General features: G+C 39.4%; 1 protein-coding gene across 2 annotated transcripts in view; it reads right to left on the reverse strand.

Moving 5' to 3' along the window:
• LOC136885896 (microtubule-associated protein futsch) overlaps positions 1–25,089 on the reverse strand; it is a 514,102-nt gene that overhangs the window by 7,216 nt on the left and 481,797 nt on the right. For both annotated transcript variants that reach the window (XM_067158589.2, XM_068230837.1), the window contains one exon: positions 16,226–16,383. In XM_067158589.2, coding sequence (XP_067014690.2) covers positions 16,226–16,383 — 158 coding nt within the window. The remainder of the gene's footprint in view (positions 1–16,225; positions 16,384–25,089) is intronic.

Consider the following 25,089-nt stretch of genomic DNA (forward strand, 5'->3'; position numbering starts at 1 on the left):
TCCCGAGATGAAAAAACTTGTTCCCACAGATGAGGCCCTGTCGACCGAGTCACGGCGGAATAACCGTTACATCCATTACAGAGGAAATGCTGTAATTTCAGCTAGTCCATTAGCTGAGAGGTGGCAGCCCCACCAATGGTCTTACTTCCTTCAGGCTAGCAACCCGTTGGAAGGACATTTGAATGCTTTCAAGTCTTGCAAAAAAAAAAAAAATGCAAGACCGTAATGGAACACATGGCCCAATACCTGGAAGGAAGATGATGATGATGATGATGATGATGATGATGATAAGATGCATTGTTTACAATTTCTAGCTTAGAAATGAACTGCCAACTCCAAACACAATTCTGACATCTGTAAAATATAATGCCAAACTGCTAGATTTAAGGGACCAATATTCTTTTTATCAAATGAGGGAGAGGGATGGAGAAAGAGAGCAGATACACAGTCTTCCAGTTATCTTCCTTTAAAAATGTAACACAAATGAACTCTTGTAGGTGATACCATCAATTAAGAATGAAGACCTCCTAACTGCAATTCTTCCAAATATATTGTTTCATTATTTCATTGTGGCTATACGAAGCCTCTGGATTGTTCTGTGGAGGCCATGTAACAAGATATGCAATACAATATTGCTTAAAATGAACCAATACCACCATCTTTTATCTTTTATATTATGACACTTGACTGCATATACCTCAAAGTGCAAAATAAAAATCTCGAAAGAAAACATAACTAATTTTTTGTACTTATCAATCTGATTATCAACAAAGTTTATTTATCATGTGTATTGGTGCAATTGTGTTTTCCATTTTCGACCATAGGACAGTTTTTCATTCTCCAGTGAAATCAGGTTTTTGCTGCATATGAGGTCTCCATTCTTAAGTGACAACATGAAATATTATGTAAATATACACCCCAAGTTATCAGGTCTTCAAGATCCACAGAAAAAAATGGGACCCCTGGGTCTTCTTTTAATCAGCAGACCCAAGCGCCTAATCAGCAGTGCCTTACAACCAGTATTGAAGTTCCACTCATAAAATAAACACATGAAGCAATTAACGTCAGGATGAACACCATGTGACATTCAAATGGAAGTTTTTACTTTCATTGGAGATGGCCCATAAACACCATTTACATTTTATATTAACAAACAATTACGAGTTCAAGTACAGCAGACAAAGAGTTGCCTAAAAGATGAAATGGAGTGGGTAATGCCAAGCCATCACATCACAAAACCAAAACAAATTCCAGTTATACCAGTTGTATGGTATCATTTGAAGTAATTCCACATACTGTATATCAGTTGACTATATTTGTAAGTAGTACAGGAGATATTATAAGTAGAATTTTGTAAACAATATAAATTTATTAAGGATGAGCTGTGTGTTTAATAGCAAACATTGTTAGCGTAAATTGTATAATATTGTATTATAGGAAAATTTTCTTCTCTTGTTAATTTAATATTAGTGCTTGACAATAATGTATTTTAGTGTACCATTTGCCACCGAGGTAGACACCTCATTTGCAAATAAAGAGATTTTGATTTGATTTGATTTGATCTGAAGTATGCTTACACTGTAAGCCTCGATAAAACAACATTTCATTTTTCACCAAAAGGTATTGGATGTGATCAATGTATTCTGGTACATGCTAAAGAAAAGAGATCTAACTCCCCAGCTACTTCCTGCCAATATTCAGGCAGGCTGTTATACTAGGTATGCAGCAGTAATCCCATTGGCAGCAGAATATACACAGCACATCACAACAAACAATGGTCAATGTAATGTTATTATTGATCAATTTTATGAGCTGTCTATATTGCAGGCCTTCACATTTAGTTTTCTTCCAGCTCTATGATATTAGAGCATCTAATGTAAAGTGAGCCGTTCTTTCTTTTATGACTCCCTCTTTTGTTATTATTCAAGCGATTGTTCCTTCATGACTTTTTTCTCATTCTTCACAATATTATTATAGTCAATACGGTAAAACTGAATAAGACATAAATAATCAGAAATTGTACTCTGTAATTAAATTTTGGCACTTTCCCCTAAACTACCATTTCGAACAGGGTGAATAAAATTACTTATGGCATAGACTGTAGTTCCTTATTCCTCAATGGGTGAACAGAATTTAATGAAAATTACACACCGATTTTCATTAAATTCTGTTCACCCATTTTCTTGTACCTCAGCGCTGGTATGGACTTGGCAACAAAAATCCAAATTCATAAATATCTATTATCAGAGCTGGTACGGTAAAAATGTATAAGACATAAATGATAGGCAATTTAATAATATATAACTTTAATTATGTAGTATTTGATACAGATGTTGATTCCCATGAAATATTTGTTCCAAATGAGTAAATTTATAATACCAATATAAATGGTCCATTATTGGGCATTATAAATATTCCAGCTACTCATTCCTGGTTGCCAGCGTTTCGCCCCCATGTTCTAGGCTGCGCTCATCAGTTGACACCTAGCACACCTGCCAAGACGCATGGCCAGTGAATACCGTGGAGGCCACTATTGAAACGGGAATGCCCTGCGAGCATTCACGTTCATTCATTTCTTGAGAGGAACTCACTAACACCCGGCTGTATGCATTCAAAACGAGCGCCGAACGTGCAGGTATTGTGGGAGGCAACATGCAAGCTTGCACTGCTCCAGAGTACCAGCCAAGGCCAAGTGACGTCACACCGAAAGTTCTCTCCTGTTCCATGACATTTCATCACAAATGGAATGTAATATTATAATTTCGAGGACGTCACCTTGTAGGCCTGAACAATAAATGCTGCTAACCGAAATTTCACGTAAATCGGCGGAAGGATGGCCGAGATATAAATTTTTCTAGATGCCCACATGTGCAACCACGCCTTCCGACCATCAGCAATAAAAGGCAGTCGCTAGCCTTGAGTAAAGCAGAGTGTGCAGTACGCGGTGAGTGCGTGTGTCACTCAGTGTGTGTATGCAAGCAGGCACATCACTATACGGTTCGTCACTCTGTCCGGATGGGTACTTGCATTGGAAAGTGTTAGTGTTGAAAGCCTTCTCCGTGGACTTGGACTTTGCGCGTGAACGAAAACTTGATTTCGTTTCTATCAGTCTGTAGAGCTGTGCATTGGTATTTCGTTTGTGGACTGCGAATTTAAAGAGACTGTACGTTTGAAACTGTGCTGTAGTTGTTTCCTCTACCATGTTAAGTTACCTCGTAAAATTGTGTCCTAGGGACTGAGCAGTTCTTTTACGAATAGTGTTACGTTGTTTTATAAAGAACAGTGCCTACTTTTTTTTTTCTCCCTCAAAGACTGTGTCTATCGCTCCGCGTGAAAAGTGTTAATATTTCCTAGCATAAACTGTGCCAACCTTCGCTTCATTCGAAGACTGTCAAATCCCCTCATGAAACTGTCAAAAATTGCGCCTCAGTGATGACCTTGTCTCTCAAAAATTACGACGTAACAGGACTTGGACTGTCATAAACTATTTTTTTAAAATATATTTTCGTCGAAGCTCTAGTTTATTTCAACGTGAATGTGCGTGCTGTACTTATGTATACAGTGCAAAGACTGTATCCAAGGAATTTATTTTTTTGAGATTGAGCGAAGTGTTTAATCATTGCATCTCGGAAGGTTCCAGATCGCTTTCATTGTTTATTTCAAGTAGGATAGTGTCTACTGTGACTTTGATTTCATCTTCGAAAGTGCGTCCAACACTATTACTGGGGAAACTATTCAAAGGTGCTTCGCCTTAATTCGCGGTGCGGTAGAAAAATGTCGCACCAGATCCCCTTGGCATTCTGTGCGGGAGTTCTTCACTTCTCCGCTCCTTAACAACTGTTTCACGCTGCACGGTCTGCCTCAAGTTCGAGTCGTCGTCAACGTCCAGTGCTGAGACAACACCAACGACGAAGGACGACGCCGACACCGCAGAGTAACGTCTCCTCCGCACCTTCAGGGTAATCTCACAATACATCTGTAAAAGGTGATATAATTCCTTTGCTTATCTCTTGAATAAACAGCGAGTTCCCCATTAATCATAAATGTATTGCACTACTCTTCTCTCATACTCTCTAAGCATGGGCCGTACACGCCTTGACGTCATCCATGCTCTTCGAACAATTGAAGTACGGGCGTTCCTGTTTCAGAGAGAAGGTAGTGAATAGTAAAATGGCACCCGTGACGTTGGGGCCAGATTAAAGAGAGTACAAAGTGATAAAGATTAACTTTGATGAAATCAGTGTTATCTTAACTTTCAAGTTCAAATAGAAGTGAATAGTTCAAACTTTAATTTCAGTTCAGTGAATGCTTTAAATTTTACTGAGTTTAATTCAGTGACTTTGGTAAAATCTTGAACTTATGGCACAGAACTCTGACTAATTTTATGGCACAAGTGATTATTTGTTTTCCTTCTCTTACTATTTAAACATTTCAGGCACAATATTTAATTTTATGCACAGTCTCATATAAGTGTTTGATATTTGTGTTGGTGAACTATTGAACTTTACCATTGGACAATAATGGTGATCTTACATATGAATTGAATGATTGTATTTTCTGTATTTAGTGAAAATAACGATATGAATATGGAGAATATACTAGCTGCTATTGAGGCTTTAAAAATCAGTCTAAATGACAGGATTACGGAAAGTAACGTTAATCTCTGGCGTAGGATTGCTGAATCCAATGCTACTTTAGGATCACAAATTAAAGAGTCTAATGCTGCTTTAGTTAACCTAGAAAGCCGTATGGAGACCACTAATACTAGTATAGGTCAGCTTAGGGAGGCTAATGATGCCAACATTGTAAAATTAACAGAATCGGTTGATCAAAAATTTGCAGAAGTTAATAATAATTTGGAACGTAGGCTCAATAGTGCAGGTGCTGAAATTGAGAAACGATTTAAAGAATCTAATAACAAGAGAATGGATGCTAAGTTTACGGAAATAAATGAAAAACTAACACGTGACTTAGAAACCATTAAGCAAGACATTAAATCACAAGTAGCGGAGGACTTAAAAACTGCTTTCCCGTCTTCTTCTGAGGAAGTCCTTAAAGAAGTAGAAAGCCTAAAGGAAGAATTTCAAGAGTCCCATGCTCAATTATCACTTGTGCAAACCAAAATAGCTTCTATTCAAGATAAACTTCATGAATCTGTTAAAAATAATTTCATGAAGTTGGGAAACAAAATCACTCTTCTGAAAAGTCAGCAAGAGGAGGCCGATAAACGTGTCAAGACCCAATTAGATAGTGCTCACATGCAGATTACTCGTATCTGTAGCGATGTAGCAGGGGTTAAGACCGACTTAGAGAGGGAGGTCAAGGAAATTGAGAATTCCGTACAGGGGAAAATTAAAACCCTAAAACTCGAACTCCAAGGAGGTATGGAAGCTCTCAACAGCAAAGTATCCCAAATTGAACAGGATGTTTCATCATCTAGCCTTCACAACACTAGTAGAGAATCCATGAATGTTTCCACAGTTTTTAAAATGACTGAGGAAAAACCAGCCAAATTTTCAGGGAAGGAGGAGTATACTGCTAAGGAGTTTCTCCTTAACCTCGAAGAGTATTTTCAAGAAAATCACATTATGACAGACCGGCGATTATGTATAGCATCTTGATTGTTAGAAGCCAGGGTGTTAATGTGGTTCACTGCTTTCAAATTCAGTATTAGCAGTTACGAAGAGTTTAAGGAAGCCTTACTTAGATGGATTTGGAGTGCTGAGGCCCAGCACCTGATAAAACTCCAATTATACTCCAGAAAGTATAACACTTCCGTTAATTCCTCACGATACTCAGATTATCTCATATCTCAGCTTAAAAAGATGCAGTTTTTCGACTCTCCTTTGCCGGAGCAAGAACTTATTCAGGTCATAACACTGCAATTTCCTCCAAATGTCCAGGAAATATTGGTAGCAGCAAACGTCCAGGACTTAGAGCAGCTCGATGACATCCTGAGGAAACTCGATACTGTGCACACTCAGAACGTAACAAAAGCAAGTAGAACCAAAGAAACTATGGCTAACTCTGCGGAAGCGAAGACTCCGGTTCAAGTAAATCCAGAACCGCGAGAAGAAAGAGAAACTCGTCAAGATACTCCGTTTCAGTACAGAAGACATAGAAATCGTCCCTACAGAGGGAGGGCTACGTTTCAACCTGGACCTTCATGGAGGCAGGCAGCTAACCAACCCAATTACAATAGGAACTCCCAGCGGGAAGAATTAGAGAAACGTTGGAGAGAGACTAGGGAATATGTAAGGAACAAGAACAGGGAAGAAGGCTTACCTGGAGCAGCTTCTTTGGAATACCAGGCAGAGGTGCAGAGAAGAAATGAGAGAACTGAAATGGATCCCGAAGTTACGGGTACCAAAAAAAACTTTGACGAAGCAATAAAGAGATTGCCTGAAAACCCTGAGGGAGGAGAAGTAATATGTAGCACACTCATCAACCATTGATATTTAGAGGATGCAGATTTACTATATGAGGATTCAACACCTCGACAGCCTCGGATACAGCGCGGCTTACCAATCATTATTATTAAGTTAGGCAATGTGATTGTCAACTCTTTAGTAGACTCAGGATCACAAGGCTCACTAATTTCGCAGAAATTAATAGATGTGGCGCAAGAGACGACCTACATTTCCATCCTGCCTGTTGCTCAAGTTAAGGTTAAAGGCATAGTTCCTGACAAGGCTATTAAATGCAAATTACAGGCGTTTCTTGAGATAGAAATTGGTGGTGTTAAGTTCCAACATCTATTTTTGATTTTGACTCAAATGAAATTTGATTTAATCCTTGGATCGGACTTTCTCATTCAACATGGGGGAATCATTGATTATCCTGCTAATATGATTAAATTTTTTCACGTCGAATCTGTAGAGCTACAGTTAGTTGCATGTAATGAAGTGAAGCATCCGGAATTGGAGACCCCGATGGATACAGTAGAAGGCAAGATGAGCGAGGCTCCGCCTGTCGAAGAAAGCGAACACGAAGAGGGGAGACCCGAGGAAGTGGGACCCGTAGAGGACCAGATGGCGTCCATCATCGATGATGAGTTTAACGAGGACCACAACAACTTCACAATTTATGCCAGTGTAGCTGAAAGCCCAGATTATGATGATAATGACATTAAAGTAGCAGAGGCGATCCAAGAGCTTTTCAAGAAGTTTCCAGATGTATTTTCTGAGAAACCTGGAGTTATCAAGGGTTTTAAGCACCACTTAGGTGTTACTGACACTTCACCTTATAAGAAACGGCCTTATCCGATACCCATGAAGTACTTGGAAGAAGCTCGGGTCATCATTAAACAGAAGGAGAATGATGGAATCATATCGAAATGTGTCACACCTTACATTAATCCTCTAGCAATAGTGAGAAAACCAAATGGTAATCTGCGCATATGCCTCGATGCGAGGGATTTGAACGATAGGCTTGTGCTAGAATATGACCACCCTCCTCTACTCCGGGATGTAATTAGGAGATTTCATAACATGAAGGTATTTTCTGCTATGGACATGGCTTCTTCACATTTTCACATTTTATTGGACGAAGATAGTCCGAAATTTACCGGATTCATCTTTGATAATGTTACTTATGCCTTTAATTGACTCCCTTTTGGCATTAAGAACTCCGGTGCAGTTCTCATTAGGGCCTTAGAAGAACAACTTTCCGACGAAGTAAAGGCAATCGCCACCATTTATGTGGACGATATTATCGTCGCGTCTGAGTCCCTGGAACATGTACAGGATGTTCATAAGGTATTGGAGGAATTACAGACCAAGAACTTTAAAATTAACGCCAAGAAAAGCCAGTTTTTCAAAACTGAAGTTTTGTTTTTAGGCCATCTTATTGGAGGGAATGGGATCAAGCCCAATCCGGCTAAGATTCAATGTATTCTAGAATTTCCCAAACCTACCAGAATGAAGCACATCAGGCAATTCCTAGGCCTCTGCCAGTTCTTCGCGCAGCATTGCCCTAATTTTACGGAAACAGTGGCACCCCTGCAGCAGTTGTTGAAGAAGTACAACAGGTGGAAATGGTCTGACGTTTGCGACAAAGCATTTGTGGCAACAAAACAAATGTTGAAGGACAGTGTTCAATTGGCCTATCCTAACTATGAGCTACCTTTTTATATTGAATGTGACACCAGCTACATAGGGATCGGTGCAGCTCTTTTCCAAATTGATCCAAAGGAACCTGAAATTCGCATCTTTCTCTCATTCATGAGCCGCAAGTTAAGACCCCATGAAAAGGCTTATACGATAACAGAATTAGAAGCCCTTGCCATAGTGCATTCTCTCCTTTACTGGAAGAAGATAATCTTTGGATATCCAGTGATAATTTACACAGACCATTAAGCACTGACATTTATTCTCAAATCAGACATTACAAGTGAACGGATAACCCGATGGGCGCTGTTTATACAGCAATTTGACATCGCTGTCGTTCACAGGCCCGGAAGGAAAAATATCCTCGCTGACGCACTGAGTCGGAATCCGACAGATGAGGTTTCAATCCATGCGATTGAAGTTATCAATGATGAAGATGGAGAGTTCTTGCGATGACTAAAGTACCTATCGCAAGCTCAAGGAAGAGATCCTCTGAGCCATGAGCCGATTCGCTTTTTTAATGGATCTATCCCTCAAGATGACGATGAGCATCCTCGTATTTCTAGGATAGCTCAAAAATTTTGCTACCACGATGGTCTACTTCACAAGTACACTGATCATGCTAGAACCACAGGTCGTATTTATGCTCCCCCCCGAATAAGGAATGCCATTATATGATATTGCCATTCCATTTCTGGGCATGCCGGTATGGACAAGGTCCTAAACCTGATTAGAGAAAGGTTTACGTGGGAATACTTGCGCCGTGACGTCCGTAATACCATCAGGACTTGTGATATTTGTCAAAAGATTAAGTCCAATAACAGGCTCCTCAGGGAAAATCCACGACCTTTAATCCCTGAAAAACCTGGCCAGATCTTCGCAATGGACCTATATGGACCTTTGCCCAAGGCATTACGTGCCAACAGATACATTGTCGTCACCATAGATGTATTTTCTAAGTACACTATGTTGCTTCCAATTCAGAAGGCAAACACCGGGAACATTCTCCGCAGGATTCGTCGAAACATCATTCCCGAGATGGGCAAGCCGGAATTTCTCTTAACAGACCATGGAAGTCAGTTTACCTCCATGGAATTCCAAGTTGCACTGGAAGAGCTTGAAATAAAGCATATCATGAACTCCATCAAACACCCGGAAGCTAACCCAGCCGAACGCGTTATGCGAGAAATTGCAAGATTCTGTAGATTGTATTGTGGCCAGCAGCATTGGAAGTGGGTTGAGGTTCTCCCTGTTATGCAAAGGATCGTCAATACCACCATGCACGAGTCTATTCAGGACATCCCTTTGAGGGTACACAAAGGCCTCACTCCTAACAGGCCTTGGGATCGAACTTTGCCTGATACACCTGATGCAGCGGTGAGCCAACAAGCTCGCGTTACCAAAGCACTTCAGCAATTGCGGCATGCTGCTCAAATCCGGGAAAGGAAGTTACGACATCACAAGTTTTTTTTTTTTTTTTTTTTTTTTTTTGCTAGGGGCTTTACGTCGCACCGACACTGATAGGTCTTATGGCGACGATATCACAAGTTTCGACAACCCTTACAAGTGGGTGACCTGGTATTAATACGCAAGCCTGCAGTTTCGCACCCTGACCAGGGAATTTATGCCAAATTCTGTCCCTTATTCATAGGACCCTTCAGGATACTTACCGCACTAGATAATGGTGCCTACGAAGTAGGAAGGACAGATAGCGACGTTGAGGGAATTTTCAACTCGGCCAACCTCAAGAAATACTTTATTAGGAGATGAGCAAAAAGATAATCGTCCAGCAATTTTCTTTTTTTTTCTGAGCAGGGGGGAGATGAAACGGGAATGCCCTGCGAGCATTCACGTTCATTCATTTCTTGAAGGGAACTCACTAACACCTGGCTGTATGCATTCAAAACGAGCGCCGAACGCGCAGGTATTGTGGGAGACAACATGCAAGCTCGCGCTGCTCCAGAGTACCAGCCAAGGCCAAGTGACGTCACACCAAAAGTTCTCTCCTGTTCCATGACATTTCATCACGAATGGAATGTAATATTATAATTTCGAGGACGTCACCTGGTAGGCCTCAACAATAAATGCTGCTAACCGAAATTTCACGTAAATCGGCGGAAGGATGGCCGAGATATAAATTTTTCTAGATGCCCACATGTGCAACCACGCCTTCCGACAATCGGCAATAAAAGGCAGTCGCTAGCCTTGAGTAAAGCAGAGTGTGCAGTACGCGGTGAGTGCGTGTCACTCAGTGTGTGTATGCAAGCAAGCACGTCGCTATACGGTTCGTCACTCTGTCCGGATGGGTACTTGCGTTCGAAAGTGTTAGTGTTGAAAGCCTTCTCCGTGGACTTGGACTTTGCGCGTGAACGAAAGCTTAATTTCGTTTCTATCAGTCTGTAGAGCTGTGCATTGATATTTCGTTTGTGGACTGCGAATTTAAAGAGACTGTACGTTTGAAACTGTGCTGTAGTTGTTTCCTCTACCGTGTTAAGTTACCTCGTAAAATTGTGTCCTAGCGACTGAGCAGTTCTTTTACGAATAGTGTTACGTTGTTTTATAAAGAAGAGTGCCTACTTTTTTTTTTTTTTCTCTCCCTCAAAGACTGTGTCTATCGCTCCGCGTGAAAAGTTTTAATATTTCTAGCATAAACTGTGCCAACCTTCGCTTCATTCGAAGACTGTCAAATCCCCTCATGAAACTGTCAAAAATTGCGCCTCAGTGATGACCTTGTCTCTCAAAAATTACGACGTAACAGGACTTGGACTGTCATAAACTATTTTTTTAAATATATTTTCGTCGAAGCTCTAGTTTATTTCAACGAGAATGTGCGTGCTGTACTTATGTATACAGTGCAAAGACTGTATCCAAGGAATTTATTTTTTTGAGACTGAGCGAAGTGTTTAATCATTGCATCTCGGAATGTTCCAGATTGCTTTCATTGTTTATTTCAAGTAGGATAGTGTCTACTGTGACTTTGATTTCATCTTTGAAAGTGCGTCCAACACTATTACTGGGAAAACTATTCAAAGGTGCTTCGCCTTAATTCGTGGTGCGGTAGAAAAATGTCGCACCAGATCCCCTTGGCATTCTGTGCGGGAGTTCTTCACTTCTCCGCTCCTTAACAACTGTTTCACGCTGCACGGTCTGCCTCAAGTTCGAGTCGTCGTCAACGTCCAGTGCTGAGACAACACCAACGACGCCGACACCGGCGACAAAGGACGACGCAGACGCCGCAGAATAACGTCTCCTCCACACTTTCAGGGTAATCTCACAATACATCTGTAAAAGGTGATGTAATTCCTTTGCTTATCTCTTGAATAAACAGCGAGTTCCCCATTAATCATAAATGTATTGCACTACTCTTCTCTCATACTCTCTAAGCATGGGCCGTACACGCCTTGACATCATCCATGCTCTCCGAACAATTGAAGTACGGGCATTCCTGTTTCACTATGTAGGCAAATTGTAGCCACCGGCAGTGCCAATGCACTATGAAAGACTGTCTCATTATCAAAAATTGATGCCTGCTTGGCCATCAGATGATACAGATGTTGATTCCCAATTGTTTATGGCCTAGATTGTAGAGACTTATTCCCCGACTTTACATACCGATTTTCATTAAATTCTCTTCAGCCGTTTTCTCGTGATGCACGTACATACATACATACATACATACATACATACATACATACATACAGACAGACATTACGGAAAATTAAAACGTACATTTCTCCTTGTTACTATGGTCACGACCGGTACAGAAATATCATTCTTTTTAAATTCTGAGCAATGTACAGACACACTTATTTTATTTATATTGAGATAAATTAAAATTAGTCAGAACTGTCTCCAAATGGCTCCTAAAATCTCTAGAAAAGTCACTAGTCGTTATCATTGAAATTCTGTCATTAAATTACTAAAAAAAGACTGCATATCTAGCGACTAGTCTCTAGAATCAACTAGAATGATGTGAACGAACATGAACATGGCACGCGAGAACGAGAGATTGACAATCGATATAGGCGTCGTGATATACAGGTTTCAGTAAACATCGCATTCGCGCACATTTCTCGCATTAATAAACATAGATATTTTGTTTAAAAGCAGCCAATGAGCGAAGGACTTCCGGCCACTGGCGTAAAAAAGCTGAAATGGCGGGATTTGAAAACAAATGTTTGAAGTTTACTAAAAAATAAGCTAAAATTGGGAGAAATAATAGGATAATTGGGAGACGGAAAAAACTGTTGAAAATCCGGAGTCTCCTGCCTAAATCGGGAAAGTTGGCAGGTATGCTGTGTTGTGCCTCTTTCCTGAGGTTAAGATGAGCCATGGAAATATCAAGCTGGTCTCTGGCCTCCAGCACACAGTGGGCCTTGAATTTGTTCCACAGATGATCTGCAGTCAATTCGTTGGTGACCTCTATACAACAATCCAAATATTTCACCACTGTGTCCACAAACTGTGCACTTTCTGGCTTTCTAATTTTGCACCACTTGATCTTGTCCACTATGACTGACCTGTCCATTTGCTTTTCTTGGCGTTTCATGCAGATTTCAGTCAACAGGAATCTATGTTGAATTGTAGCTGGTTTCCCTAATATGATTTTGCAGTCCTTTATGCTGCCTTTGTATTGACAGTTTAGGATGATGTTTCACGAAACCCCATAGCCATTCCTCTTCAGCTATTTCTGGCTTATTCCATAACTGAGGATAATTCTTATTGCTGGCATGGGCAAACTTGTAAGCCAGTTCCCCAACACTCTTTTTGGTCACACCATAGTTCATTTTTGCTATTGTTTTCATGTACTTCAACAAACAATTTTCTCTGGTCTCAGAAAATACCCTACTCTCCTGCGGTCTAATCTTGAGTTATAGTAGAAAATCTATGAAGTCTTAAGTGTTCCAAGTTCAAATTCTGGCAACTTCAGCTGGGATTTTCACTAGGACCCACATATGGGGTCACGACATAAAACACCACCCAAGTCTCAAATTGAGCCTGGGTAATATCAATCAATCAATCAATCAATCAATCAATCAATCAATCAATCAATCAATCAATCAATCAATCAATCAATCAATCAATCAATCAATCAATCAATACTGATCTGCATTTCGGGCAGTCGCCCAGGTGGCAGATTCCCTATCTGTTGCTTTCCTAGCCTTTTCCGAAATGATTTCAAAGAAATTGGAAATTTATTGAACATCTCCCTTGGTAAGTTATTCCAATCCCTAACTCCCCTTCCTATAAATGAATATTTGCCCCAGTTTGTCCTCTTGAATTCCAACTTTATCTTCATACTGTGATCTTTCCTACATTTATAAACGCCATTCAAACTTATTCGTCTACTAATGTCATTCCACGCCATCTCTCCGCTGACAGCTCGGAACATACCACTTAGTCGAGCAGCTCTTCTTCTTTCTCTCAATTCTTCCCAACCCAAACATTGCAACATTTTTGTAACGCTACTCTTTTGTCGGAAATCACCCAGAAAAAATCAAGCTGCTTTTCTTTGGATTTTTTCCAGTTCTTGAATCAGGTAATCCTGGTGAGGGTCCCATACACTGGAACCATACTCTAGTTGGGGTCTTACCAGAGACTTATATGCCCTCTCCTTTACATCCTTACTACAACCCCTAAACACCCTCATAACCCTTTATTTACAATCCCATTTATGTGATTACCCCAATGAAGATCTTTCCTTATATTAACACCTAGATACTTACAATGATCCCCAAAAGGAACTTTCACCCCATCAATGCAGTAATTAAAACTGAGAGGACTTTTCCTATTTGTGAAACTCACAACCTGACTTTTAACGCCGTTTATCAACATACCATTGCCTGCTGTCCATCTCACAACATTTTCGAGGTCACGTTACAGTTGCTCACAATCTTGTAACTTATTTATCACTCGATAGAGAATAACATCATCCGCAAAAAGCCTTACCTCCGATTCCACTCCTTTACTCATATCATTTATATATATATAAGAAAACATAAAGGTCCGATAATACTGCCTTGAGGAATTCCCCTCTTAATTATTACAGGGTCAGATAAAGCTTCGCCTACTTTAATTCTCTGAGATCTATTTTCTAGAAATATAGCAACCCATTCAGTCACTCTTTTGTCTAGTCCAATTGCACTCATTTTTGCCAGTAGTTGCCCATGATCCACCCTATCAAATGCTTTAGACATGTCAATCGCGATACAGTCCATTTGACCTCCAGAATCCAAGATATCTGCTATATCTTGCTGGAATCCTACAAGTTGAGCTTCAGTGGAATAACCTTTCCTAAAACCGAATTGCCTTCTATCGAACCAGTTATTAATTTCACAAACATGTCTAATATAATCAGAAAGAATGCCTTCCCAAAGCTTACATACAATGCATGTCAAACTTACTGGCCTGTAATTTTCAGCTCTATGTCCATCACCCTTTCCTTTATACACAGGGGCTACTATAGCAACTCTCCATTCATCTGGTATAGCTCGTCCGACCAAACAATAATCAAATAAGTACTTCAGATATGGTACTATATCCCAACTCATTGTCTTTAGTATATCCCCAGAAATCTGATCAATTCCAGCTGCTTTTCTAGTTTTCAACTTTTGTACCTTATTGTAAATGTCATTGTTATCATAGGTAAATTTTAATACTTCATTAGTATTACTCACATCCCCTATCTGGACATTATCCTTGTAACCAACAATCTTTACATACTGCTGACTGAATACTTCTGCCTTTTGAAGATCCTCACATATACACTCCCCTTGTTCATTAATTATTCCTGGAATGTCCTTCTTGGAACCTGTTTCTGCCTTGAAATACCTATACATACCCTTCCATTTTTCACTAAAATTCGTATGACTGCCAATTATGCTTGCCATCATGTTATCCTTAGCTGCCTTCTTTGCTAATTTCAATTTTCTAGTAAGCTCCTTCAATTTCTCCTTACTTTTACAGCCATTTCTAACTCTATTTCTTTCCAGTCTTCACCTCCTTCTTAGTCTCTTTATTTCTCTATTATAATAAGGTGGGTCTTTACCATTCCTTACCACCATTAATGGTACAAACCTGTTTTCACATTCCTCAACAATTTCTTTAAACCCATCCCAGAGTCTGTTTACATTTTTATTTACCATTTTCCACCGATCATAGTTACTTTTTAGAAACTGCCTCATGCCTGCTTTATTAGCCATATGGTACTGCCTAACAGTCCTACTTTTAAGACCTTCCCTTCTATCACATTTATTTTTAACTACCACAAAAACAGCTTCATGATCACTAATACCATCTATTACTTCAGTTTCCCTATAGAGCTCATCTGGTTTTATCAGCACGACATCCCTCTGGTTGGTTCCATCACTTTCTGAATCAGCTGTCCTTCCCATATTAACTTATTTGCCATTTGTTGGTCATGCTTCCTGTCGTTCGCATTTCCTTCCCAATTGACATCTGGCAAATTCAGATCTCCCGCTACAATCACATTTCTTTCCATGTCGTTTCCCACATAGCTGACTATCCTATCAAATAATTCCGAATCCACGTCAGTGCTACCCTTTCCCGATCTGTACACTCCAAATATATCAAGTTGCCTATTATCTTTAGAAATGAGCCTTACACCTAGAATTTCATGTGTCTCATCTTTAACTTTTTCGTAGCTTACAAATTCTTCTTTCACCAGAATAAACATTCCCTCTCCCACCCTTCCTATCCTATCTGTACGATATACACTCCAGTGCCGTGAGAAAATTTCTGCATCCATTATATCATTTCTCAGCCATGATTCAACTCCTATTACAATATCTGGTAAATATATATCTATTAAATTACTTAATTCTATTCCTTTCCTTACAATACTTCTACAGTTCAACACTAACAATTTTATGTCATCCCTACTTGATTTCCAGTTCCCTGTTCCCTTCCCTTCCCTCACATGAATGTGGAAAGGTGGCATTGAAATAAGCATAAACATTAAGTAGATGATGGTGAATTTTTAAATGCGTTTTCACATTACAATTTATATATTTATATATTTTTCCAAACTTTATCAGAAGTTGGTAGATCATACAAATGCAAGAAAGCGTAATTTATATTATAAACACAATGGTTACCTGTATTGAATTCCTCCTCCTCTTCCTCTTCATCCTCACCAATACTGAGAGAACTGAGTGATGCTGCATGGGACACTTCTAGAGGAGTATCCTCTGTGGCAAACCTTAAAGGTGTGTCAGAGGGAGTACCTTCAGATGGAGGATGGCTCCGTGCTGACCTGAAAGAAAATATAATATAATAATTGGGAAAGATAATGACATTCAGACAAGTTCAAAAGGAGATACTGGTTAAGGACAGGATAGGAAATGTCATGGCATTCATGAAATTAATTTTCTATGGGGACCTGAATTAGACATAATGTGTAGAGACTATTATTATTTCTTCCTTTTTCTTCGTGTACAGGAAAAAAATCTGTATGTCATTAAAAGGAGTCCATCTAGTGAGTGAATATGAAAATCAATAGGAACTATTATAGAGGGAAGTAAAAGTTGGTAATTTTCGTCAGCATGTAAAATGATTTAAATTGTTAAGAATTACTGTATAATTTTCTAGATCAAATTTTATTAACTACCTATCACACATGAAGGTAGTTTGGGTAAATGGAGAAAAGCTTTTTTTTTTTTTTGCTATGAGCTTTACGTCGCACCGACACAGATAGGTCTTATGGCGACGATGGGATAGGAAAGGCCTAGGAGTTGGAAGGAAGCGGCCGTGGCCTTAATTAAGGTACAGCCCCAGCATTTGCCTGGTGTGAAAATGGGAAACCACGGAAAACCATCTTCAGGGCTGCCGATAGTGGGATTCGAACCTACTATCTCCCGGATGCAAGCTCACAGCCGCGCGCCTCTACGCGCACGGCCAACTCGCCCGGTATGGAGAAAAGCAGTCTGATTCTAGGCTGCTAACTCTTCATTCTTATCAGAGCCTCCAATGTACATATCAAGTAGCTTGAATATTATGATAGATCAGCAGTTATCAGAACCTGTATGATGCAGAGGAACCGCAAGATAAAAAAGATAGTTATCTAACTCCCCAGGTCCTCCCCACCAATGTTCGGATAGAATCTGTTCCTCTCGGCAAAGTAAGTCCCCTAGATTGCGTGCCATGCAGATATCTTCTTGCAGCCCACTTTGGAACAGACAATACATTCAAATATAAGAACGGTAACATTTTGACTATGATAAAAAAATACGATGCATGGAAGATAAGAATTGAACAATGGTAGGATGCAGGAAATAAGATTTTGTTTTTAAAGTAAATATTTCTGTTATTATTGTGTTGTAGGATCAATTTGTACTCTGCAAAGGATGAAATTCTATTTTCTGCCACTTTCTTTCGTAGCATTTGCAAATGGGACCAATATTAACAGAGATTTTTAAGTATCAATTTTTCAGACCTTACCCTAAAATAAAATTATTTATAGCCTAGAGTCTAGTACATTCTTCCCTGATGTCAAATGAAGCTAAGAACGATCCTAGTCACATTCTGTTCATTTTTCAGAAATAGAAATTTTGTCTTTCAAGTCAATTATCTAATATTATAATAGTGAGAGGAACATAATAATTGAACTCATTGCAAAGCATAACTTATTATATTAGGCATTATGTAAATGAAATAAAATGAAAGACAGTGAAACTCAGTTAAGAAGTTGCTGCATAAGAAATTTTCCTGCCTAAGAAGTGTGATATTCTTGGTCCCTTGATCAGTTGCATTAAGATATATGTATATTTTTTCCGTTTGAAGTGTTCTGTTGTAAATATATTTCCCGGTTAAACAGTTCAAATTTTAGAGCCCCTTGAGATAGAAAACTTCTGCTCAAAGCAGCCCATGGTTAGAAACCTCTAGTCTCCGCGCAAGCTGCACCCTGTGTTAGACCGTTTGCACACGTGCGGTGTCTCTCGGGTGTCACGGAACCTGTGCAGGCTTGCCAAGGCCATACGATGTCACGCTATGACAACATGGACACCAGATGCTCACTCTCTCCTTGTGAAATCGAATCAAACCCATCAGTCGAAATGTCCACTCCACCGTTCCATCTAGCGGAATAGCATCGAACGGGATTCTACATGGGAAACATAAAGCACGCAATGGATGGTTTGATAAAACTTTAATACAGTAATTTGCGGGCCGCGACAGGGTAAAATCATTAATCGAGGTGGCCTAAACATTAATTAAAAACCGTAAAGTGTATTTGTCCACAACATTACTGTTAATCTACCACAAAAGTGAATATTCTAACCTGTTTGATTTTTCATTTCCTTGCTGATTTCCTTCCAGGCATTTTCTCTTATGTTGTTGTTGCAAGAATACTTATGGGTATTGTCGTAGAGGAAATTAAGTTTTTGAACTCAACTGATAAGATTTTCCGTGTCCATTATTAGTGAGGTGAACAAGAACAACTTCCCGACTATGCAGGAAACAGCCAACTTGCCAGTAGCCAGCTGATACACATGCCGCCAAACAGCCGGCCGAAAGATCCCGATCGTCTACGTTGAACGAATGTTGATAGCCAACTGGGTGTTGGTGGAAGGCACACAGAGGCATTGCAATACCACGTGTTGGCATAAAATTGAAAGTTATGTTTAATTTTACCTTTATACGAGCTAAACATTGCATTATTGTGTAGAACATAGCACAAGGATGAGGAGACATGAAATAAAATTCTCGCGAGGAAAATAAACTGTTTACGTTTAGATGTGCTAGCGTTGCTAATGTGCCTTTAACACTCCCACGTAATACCCCAGATACTATTCCATGCACTCATTTCTGCAACTTCGAACCTGTGTTTCTTTTCTTCATTACCTATAGCATGAAGAGGACTGAAACGGAAAAATAAATCAATACCGGCTTGGCCATGCGATACTTCCGAAACAGCCACAAACTACGCCCGTTGCCGTGATAACCAGTAGGAATGCAGGGGGATTTAGGCCTAGGTTCTAAGAATCTCTAAGAATAAGTTGCCAGATTTCCCATTTGCTGCCGTTATCCTTGAAGCAGGTGTCGGGGGTGTGAGGAAGACAGAAAACACATGCTAACAAACTGTAGTACACGTCTTGTCTTTGTGTCTTGTAAGCCTAAGCTACAGATTGCCAAGCATAGTGTAGCGTTGTAATTAGTATGAATGAGTCGGTGAAGTTAGTTGTACTTGTAATATCAACATACAAAACATTTTAATTGAAAATGAGCGGAACTCAGAGGAAAGAGATCAAGGGAAAGGCACTAACAATAAAAGACAAAGTGGAGATTATAAGGAAAGTGGAGTCATCTACACTTTCCCATGTTACTTTGGCAAAGGAGCTGGGGATGCCGCCGTCTACTTTGAATGGCAGTATAGCGAAGAAAGAAGAGATCTTTGCTTTTGCAGGGAATACTTCAGCAAATTGCAAGGAAGTTAAATCTGAAAAGTATGATGAAATAGAACAAGCTCCGCTAATATGGTTTAAACAGCACCAAAGTTTAAACATACCTTTCAGTGGGACTATTGTGAAGGAGAAAGCCGAAAAATTGCATGCAAATTAAGGGTACCTTTTACCGCGTCGAATGGGTGGCTGGACCGCTTTAAAAATCAAGCTGGCATCGTTTACAAAACAATTTGTGGCGAAGCAGAGTGTGTAAGTGCAGAGGAAAGGGAAGCGTGGAAGGAAATGGTTCTGCCTGCTAAAATAAGCAAACCTTGCAACATTTTTAATCTCGATGAATTCACACTTTTTTTACCAGCTTATTCCAGATATGTCTCTAGTTATGAAGGGAGAATCTTGCCACAGGGTAAAATTTAGTAAAGTGCGAGTTACGGTATTGGTTGGTGCTAATATGGAAGGAACTGAAAAACTACCTCAACTGATGATAGGGAAGTCTAGGAAGCCACGTTGTTTAAAAAATGGCAGGAAGTACACCAGCAACAAGTCAGCTTGGATGACAAGTTCCCTGTTTGAAGAGTATATGCAGGCATTAGATGTGAAAATGGGGAGCCAGAACAGGAAGATTGTGGTGTTTACAGACCACTGCCCATGCTCATCCCAAGGACTGGCCCCGTTTAAGGAACATCAAGGTAGAACTTTTTCCACTGAATACTACATCGGTACTACAGCCCATGGACCAAAGAATCAATAAGGTATTTAAGCAGGGGTACCAAAAATCAGTTGTACGCATGGAAGCAGGCAAACCTATCTACAAACCATCTCTTTTGAACACAATGCATTTCATTGTTTCATCATGGGATTCAGTGGAGCCTGTAATAATAGCAAATTGCTTCAAGAAAGCAGGCTTCGGTGGTGGTACCAACAGCATTGTTATGGAAATTGGTGATGAACAGCCTGGGTGCTGGAAAACTATACAGGAGAAGATGGAGATTACCAGTAGTTTCAACTACTTCACTGCCATTGATGATATGGTAATCACTCAATTCAATCTATTGAAGTGCGATACGGACCATAAAGCTGATTTTATGTAATGGTAATCACTTGCGAGGAGCAGGCCATCAATCAGATCTGCATAGAAATTTAGGCAGGAGATGAGAAGATTGAAGAAGAGAAGAGGTTGAATGTATTAAGTCCTTCAACTTTTTAGACTTGACTGGTAATGGTCCATTGAACAAACTCTTCAGTTCACCAGGATCCGTACTTCTCTTCTTTTTCTTTGTCTCTCTCTAAGGAACCACAACAGCTTGATTGTAACATCCACAATAATTACTCTTGTGAAAAATGAACATTGGATGTTTTTGTCAATTTTCATTACTCTCATTGGTCTGGTATGCACAGGACATTTCGGAATGTACATCCCTGAAAGAAACTCTGTCCAGACTTGAAAGTTGACTTCAGTACCGCAGTCGATTACTTTGAAAGGTGAAGGTTTGATTCGATTGCTTTAAAGCACATCCCTCCAGTTATATGGTGTTTTTCAGTCTAGGATTTTTGATTAACAAGGCTCACATCCTTGTCACTCTCCATAAATGAATGCCCGCATATCGGGAACTCAACTTTCACACTGTCAAAACGGTTTTTCTTTTGGACAGTGTAATGCCGAAGCGCAAAACTGTGTAATTCTTGTTTTGACCGGAGCAAGAATCACAAAAAAATTACTAAATGTCTTATATCTGGGCTAAGCACATTGTTAACAAAGTGATCCAACATTGAGCATATACTATCGGCCCCCTTTCCAGCAATACTCTCATCATACGTGCAAAAAACTGATGTAGAATCTGACAAAACATGAATATTGAATGAAATGAAGTTAAGTTGGTGGCGATAATAAACATCACTTGTAATATTCTGTGTAAGTAAGTTCCTCTGAAAGTCCATTGTTATCGCCTCCAGTTCTACATGCTTCCTTGATGCCTTCCTGTACTTCCTTTTCACAAAGTAAAATTTTTCACTTTGCACCAAGTGTTTTTCCTGCTCTTTCTCTTTATTTTTCAGTTCGTTGCACAATGATGTCCTTCATTCTGACAAGTAGCCACATTTGCTCCCAACACTGAAATTGTTGCTTTATTCATATCACAAGTACTGCACTAGTCTTTTCGTGGGTAACAAAAAGTTATGTTAAAATTACCCACAAAAATTTCATGGAACATTGTATAACCTGCTTGGTTGTCCCTGTTGGACTCATTATACATCCTATGAAGTTTGACTACATTTAGTTCCTCAGACAGGTACAATCGAGAAGTATCTTGTAAGGAATAGTGGGATTTTCTACCTCGAAGTGATCTGATGAAACCTGTAACTTTAGATTACGTTTCATTGGATAATTTATTAGGTCTGTTGCTATGTTTTTCTCGGCCATCCGTTTTAGCTTCACCATATTGTGTCAAATGTTTCTTAATAGTTTGAGCGCGGCGATTAGAAATACCATGCAGAGATAAAAATGCCTTGTAGCAAACACTAATATCTTGTAGTGTGTCATCTACACATGCCCTAACACAATAAAGTAAGAGGAGCTATGGAAACTTGCCCACATTCATCCTTCAGGTTGCGCTGCCACTGAACAGGAACAACATTAACAAGTCCACTCAAACATTGACTCTGCGCATTACAGTCCCCAGTTCATTGAAATGGGAGATGATACGTTTCCATTCTTCAGAAGAAATTATTTCGAAGCACTTATACCGGGAACACTTATAGTTTTCTCCAGTCTCATGTGTTGTAACACGTAACTTCTTCATAACATCACTCATCTTGCCTGTCTTTTTTCTTTGCACTACATTGCTCACTATTTGCCTGTTCATTGTCTGTGTCACTAATATCACTCAACATAATTATTACGTACGACAGCAAAGTACAATAAACAAAGAAAACACTGAGCTTGAAGCTACTATTCCGGCCGTATTTTGTGAACTGACCAGCTAACGCTGTGCGTCATAATGGCGGAGTGGAGGGGAGCCATACGAACTCTGATCGGTATTGCTCGGCAGCGTATGGACCTTGATCGCTATTAGTTGTTACCCCTATCTTTTGATGTTAATTACTGTGAGACTGTGATCTTTCTTGGACTGGAGGGTCATACCTTGCACTCTGTCTGTATTCAGCTACACGATGCCACTGCTAGAACAATTTCATCAAAAAATGGACTTATGAACGTTCTTAGCCGTCACCCTTCAAATACCAATCTTTATTCAATTCTATGGCCGTTTTCTTGTGATGGGCGTATGTATGTAAATGATGGGAATTTTAAATTGCATTTCTTTCTTATTCTGGACATGACCAACACAAAAATACTAACTTTTAAAAATTCTGTCCAAAAAACAGATAAGCTCTCATTTTTATAGGTTATGACAACAGCACGAGTTTTCCTGTATAATGTACAGATTTAAATTACGACTAACTTACAAAACTGTAGCACACAAGTTTTAAAATTAGATATTACTACATATTACTACCGGTACATATTTTCTTAACACATTGAGGTCGAAGGCCACACGCTGTATGGGGTGTGTCATTTATTGCAGATAACAGAGCCCGCACAGCGTACATTCTCTCGTTTTCATTGCTGTTACTACAAAACAAATGTACTGTGTGTGTTGATTGGCACTGCAGTATCAGATTTGGTTCATGCAGTTCTCAAAAAAATATAGGTGGCAAACTACAGGTCTATACGTCGAATTCTTCCTTTCAAATCATTTCAGAGCTGTGTCGACTTGACAGCAGTGTGCACATAATGGCGGCCACATGTGAACACAGACTGAATAGTGCCTTATACCATCTGAACAGACCTAAGAGATCACTCATAATATTCACGTACTAATTATTACATAGATGTACCTCTTATAGAAATAATTCCGAATGCCCTAAAAACTAAATAAAGTCGATACCAGCCATATTTTAAAGCAGACCCGGCCAACAGCTGGAAACTGCAGATGATTATGATGATGATCAGCCATATTTTATTAGTTAAGGTTATACATTGAACTTTTTAACAAAATGAAAAACCTACTAATTTCAATTCACTATTTCCACGGTAAGGGATCTATAAATTGTATTACAGTTTTACAGATATGAAGTAGAAGGTATGAATTCAAATATATTGAAAAATGGCCAGTCCAGAGGATTAAAAATGTACGAAAGTTAGCAAGACCTGAATGTGTTAAAACACTGCTTTTACTCATTGACAACATCTGCACCACCAGCAGCAGCAGCAGCAGCAGCAGCAGCAGTAGTAGTAGTAGTAGTAGTAAAGTGAAGAAATACATCTTCCTTTCCCTTAAGTTAAACTGTTAGAAAGTCATAAAAATTTCCTTGGCATCTTCATCATCATGAGAAAAGAATGTGTGTCTAATTACGAGATTGGGTAAAGTGGTCCTTATTTAAATGTAAGCAATATGGTATCAAACTATAAAAGCAAGACGTGTGAAGGTATTTCTTAGTATAATCAAGTATTTATAAATAATGTTACCGATTGTATGACCCACTAATTACTTTTATGATTTTCAGGGACGCTGAGCTGCCGGAATTGTGTACCACAGGAAATCTACCGACATGAGGCCGACTTATTTGAGTAACTTCAAATACCACTGGACTGAGCAAGGACTGAACCTCCCAGGCTGGCCTTCAGAGCCCTACTGTCTGAGCTGCAGTCGCTTAAGTGCGGCCAGTACCCAGTATTCGGAAGATAGTGGGTTTGAACCCCACCGTCGGCAGCCCTGAAGATGGTTTTCCGTGGTTTCCCATTTTCACAGCAGGCAAATGCTGGGGCTGTTCCTTAATTAAGGCCACGGTCCCACTCATAGCCCTTTCCTATCCCATTGTCGCCATAAGACCTATCTGTGTCTGTGCGAGATAATGCAAGTTGTAAAAAAAAGATCTTGTAAAAATAAGGACCAATACTAATCTACACAGAGAAGGCTATATAAGCTTTTACCACTCCTGTTGTTTTTGTTGTAATAATAATAATAATAATAATAATAATAATAATAATAATAATAATAATAATTGGTTTCATGTCCCACCTTTATAGTTTTTGCAGAAGCACAGATGCCAGAATTTTTTCCCAGAAGGGTTATTCCATGTACCTTTAAATCTAACAACTCAAGGCTGGCGTACTTGAGCAGCTTCAAATAGCACCGGACTAAGCAAACTTGAGCTCAGAAGGCCAGTGCTGTACCGTCCAAGCTACTCAGCCTGGCATCCCTGTTCTTGATCAGAAAAAGAAAAAGAAAAAAAAAAAAAGCAGAGGAAGAGGAAGAGAAGAACTTCGCAAATTACAGACAGGGTCATTTAAGCAAATGATCAACATTATTGTTGTTCTTTTTTTCTTCACTGAGGAAAATACTCATAAATGAGTAAATATGTGATAGATTACATCTGCATTGAAACCCAATTCAATTTCCAAACTAAGTATCACTTTTCCATAATTAATTTACCAAACTTCTAGGTGGTTATATTTTACACATAACACTGAAATGGCATTTGAGAAGTATGGACTCGTATACAAA

The sequence above is a fragment of the Anabrus simplex genome, chromosome 1 (genome assembly GCF_040414725.1).
Source record: "Anabrus simplex isolate iqAnaSimp1 chromosome 1, ASM4041472v1, whole genome shotgun sequence".
In the NCBI taxonomy this organism is placed as follows: domain Eukaryota; kingdom Metazoa; phylum Arthropoda; class Insecta; order Orthoptera; family Tettigoniidae; genus Anabrus; species Anabrus simplex.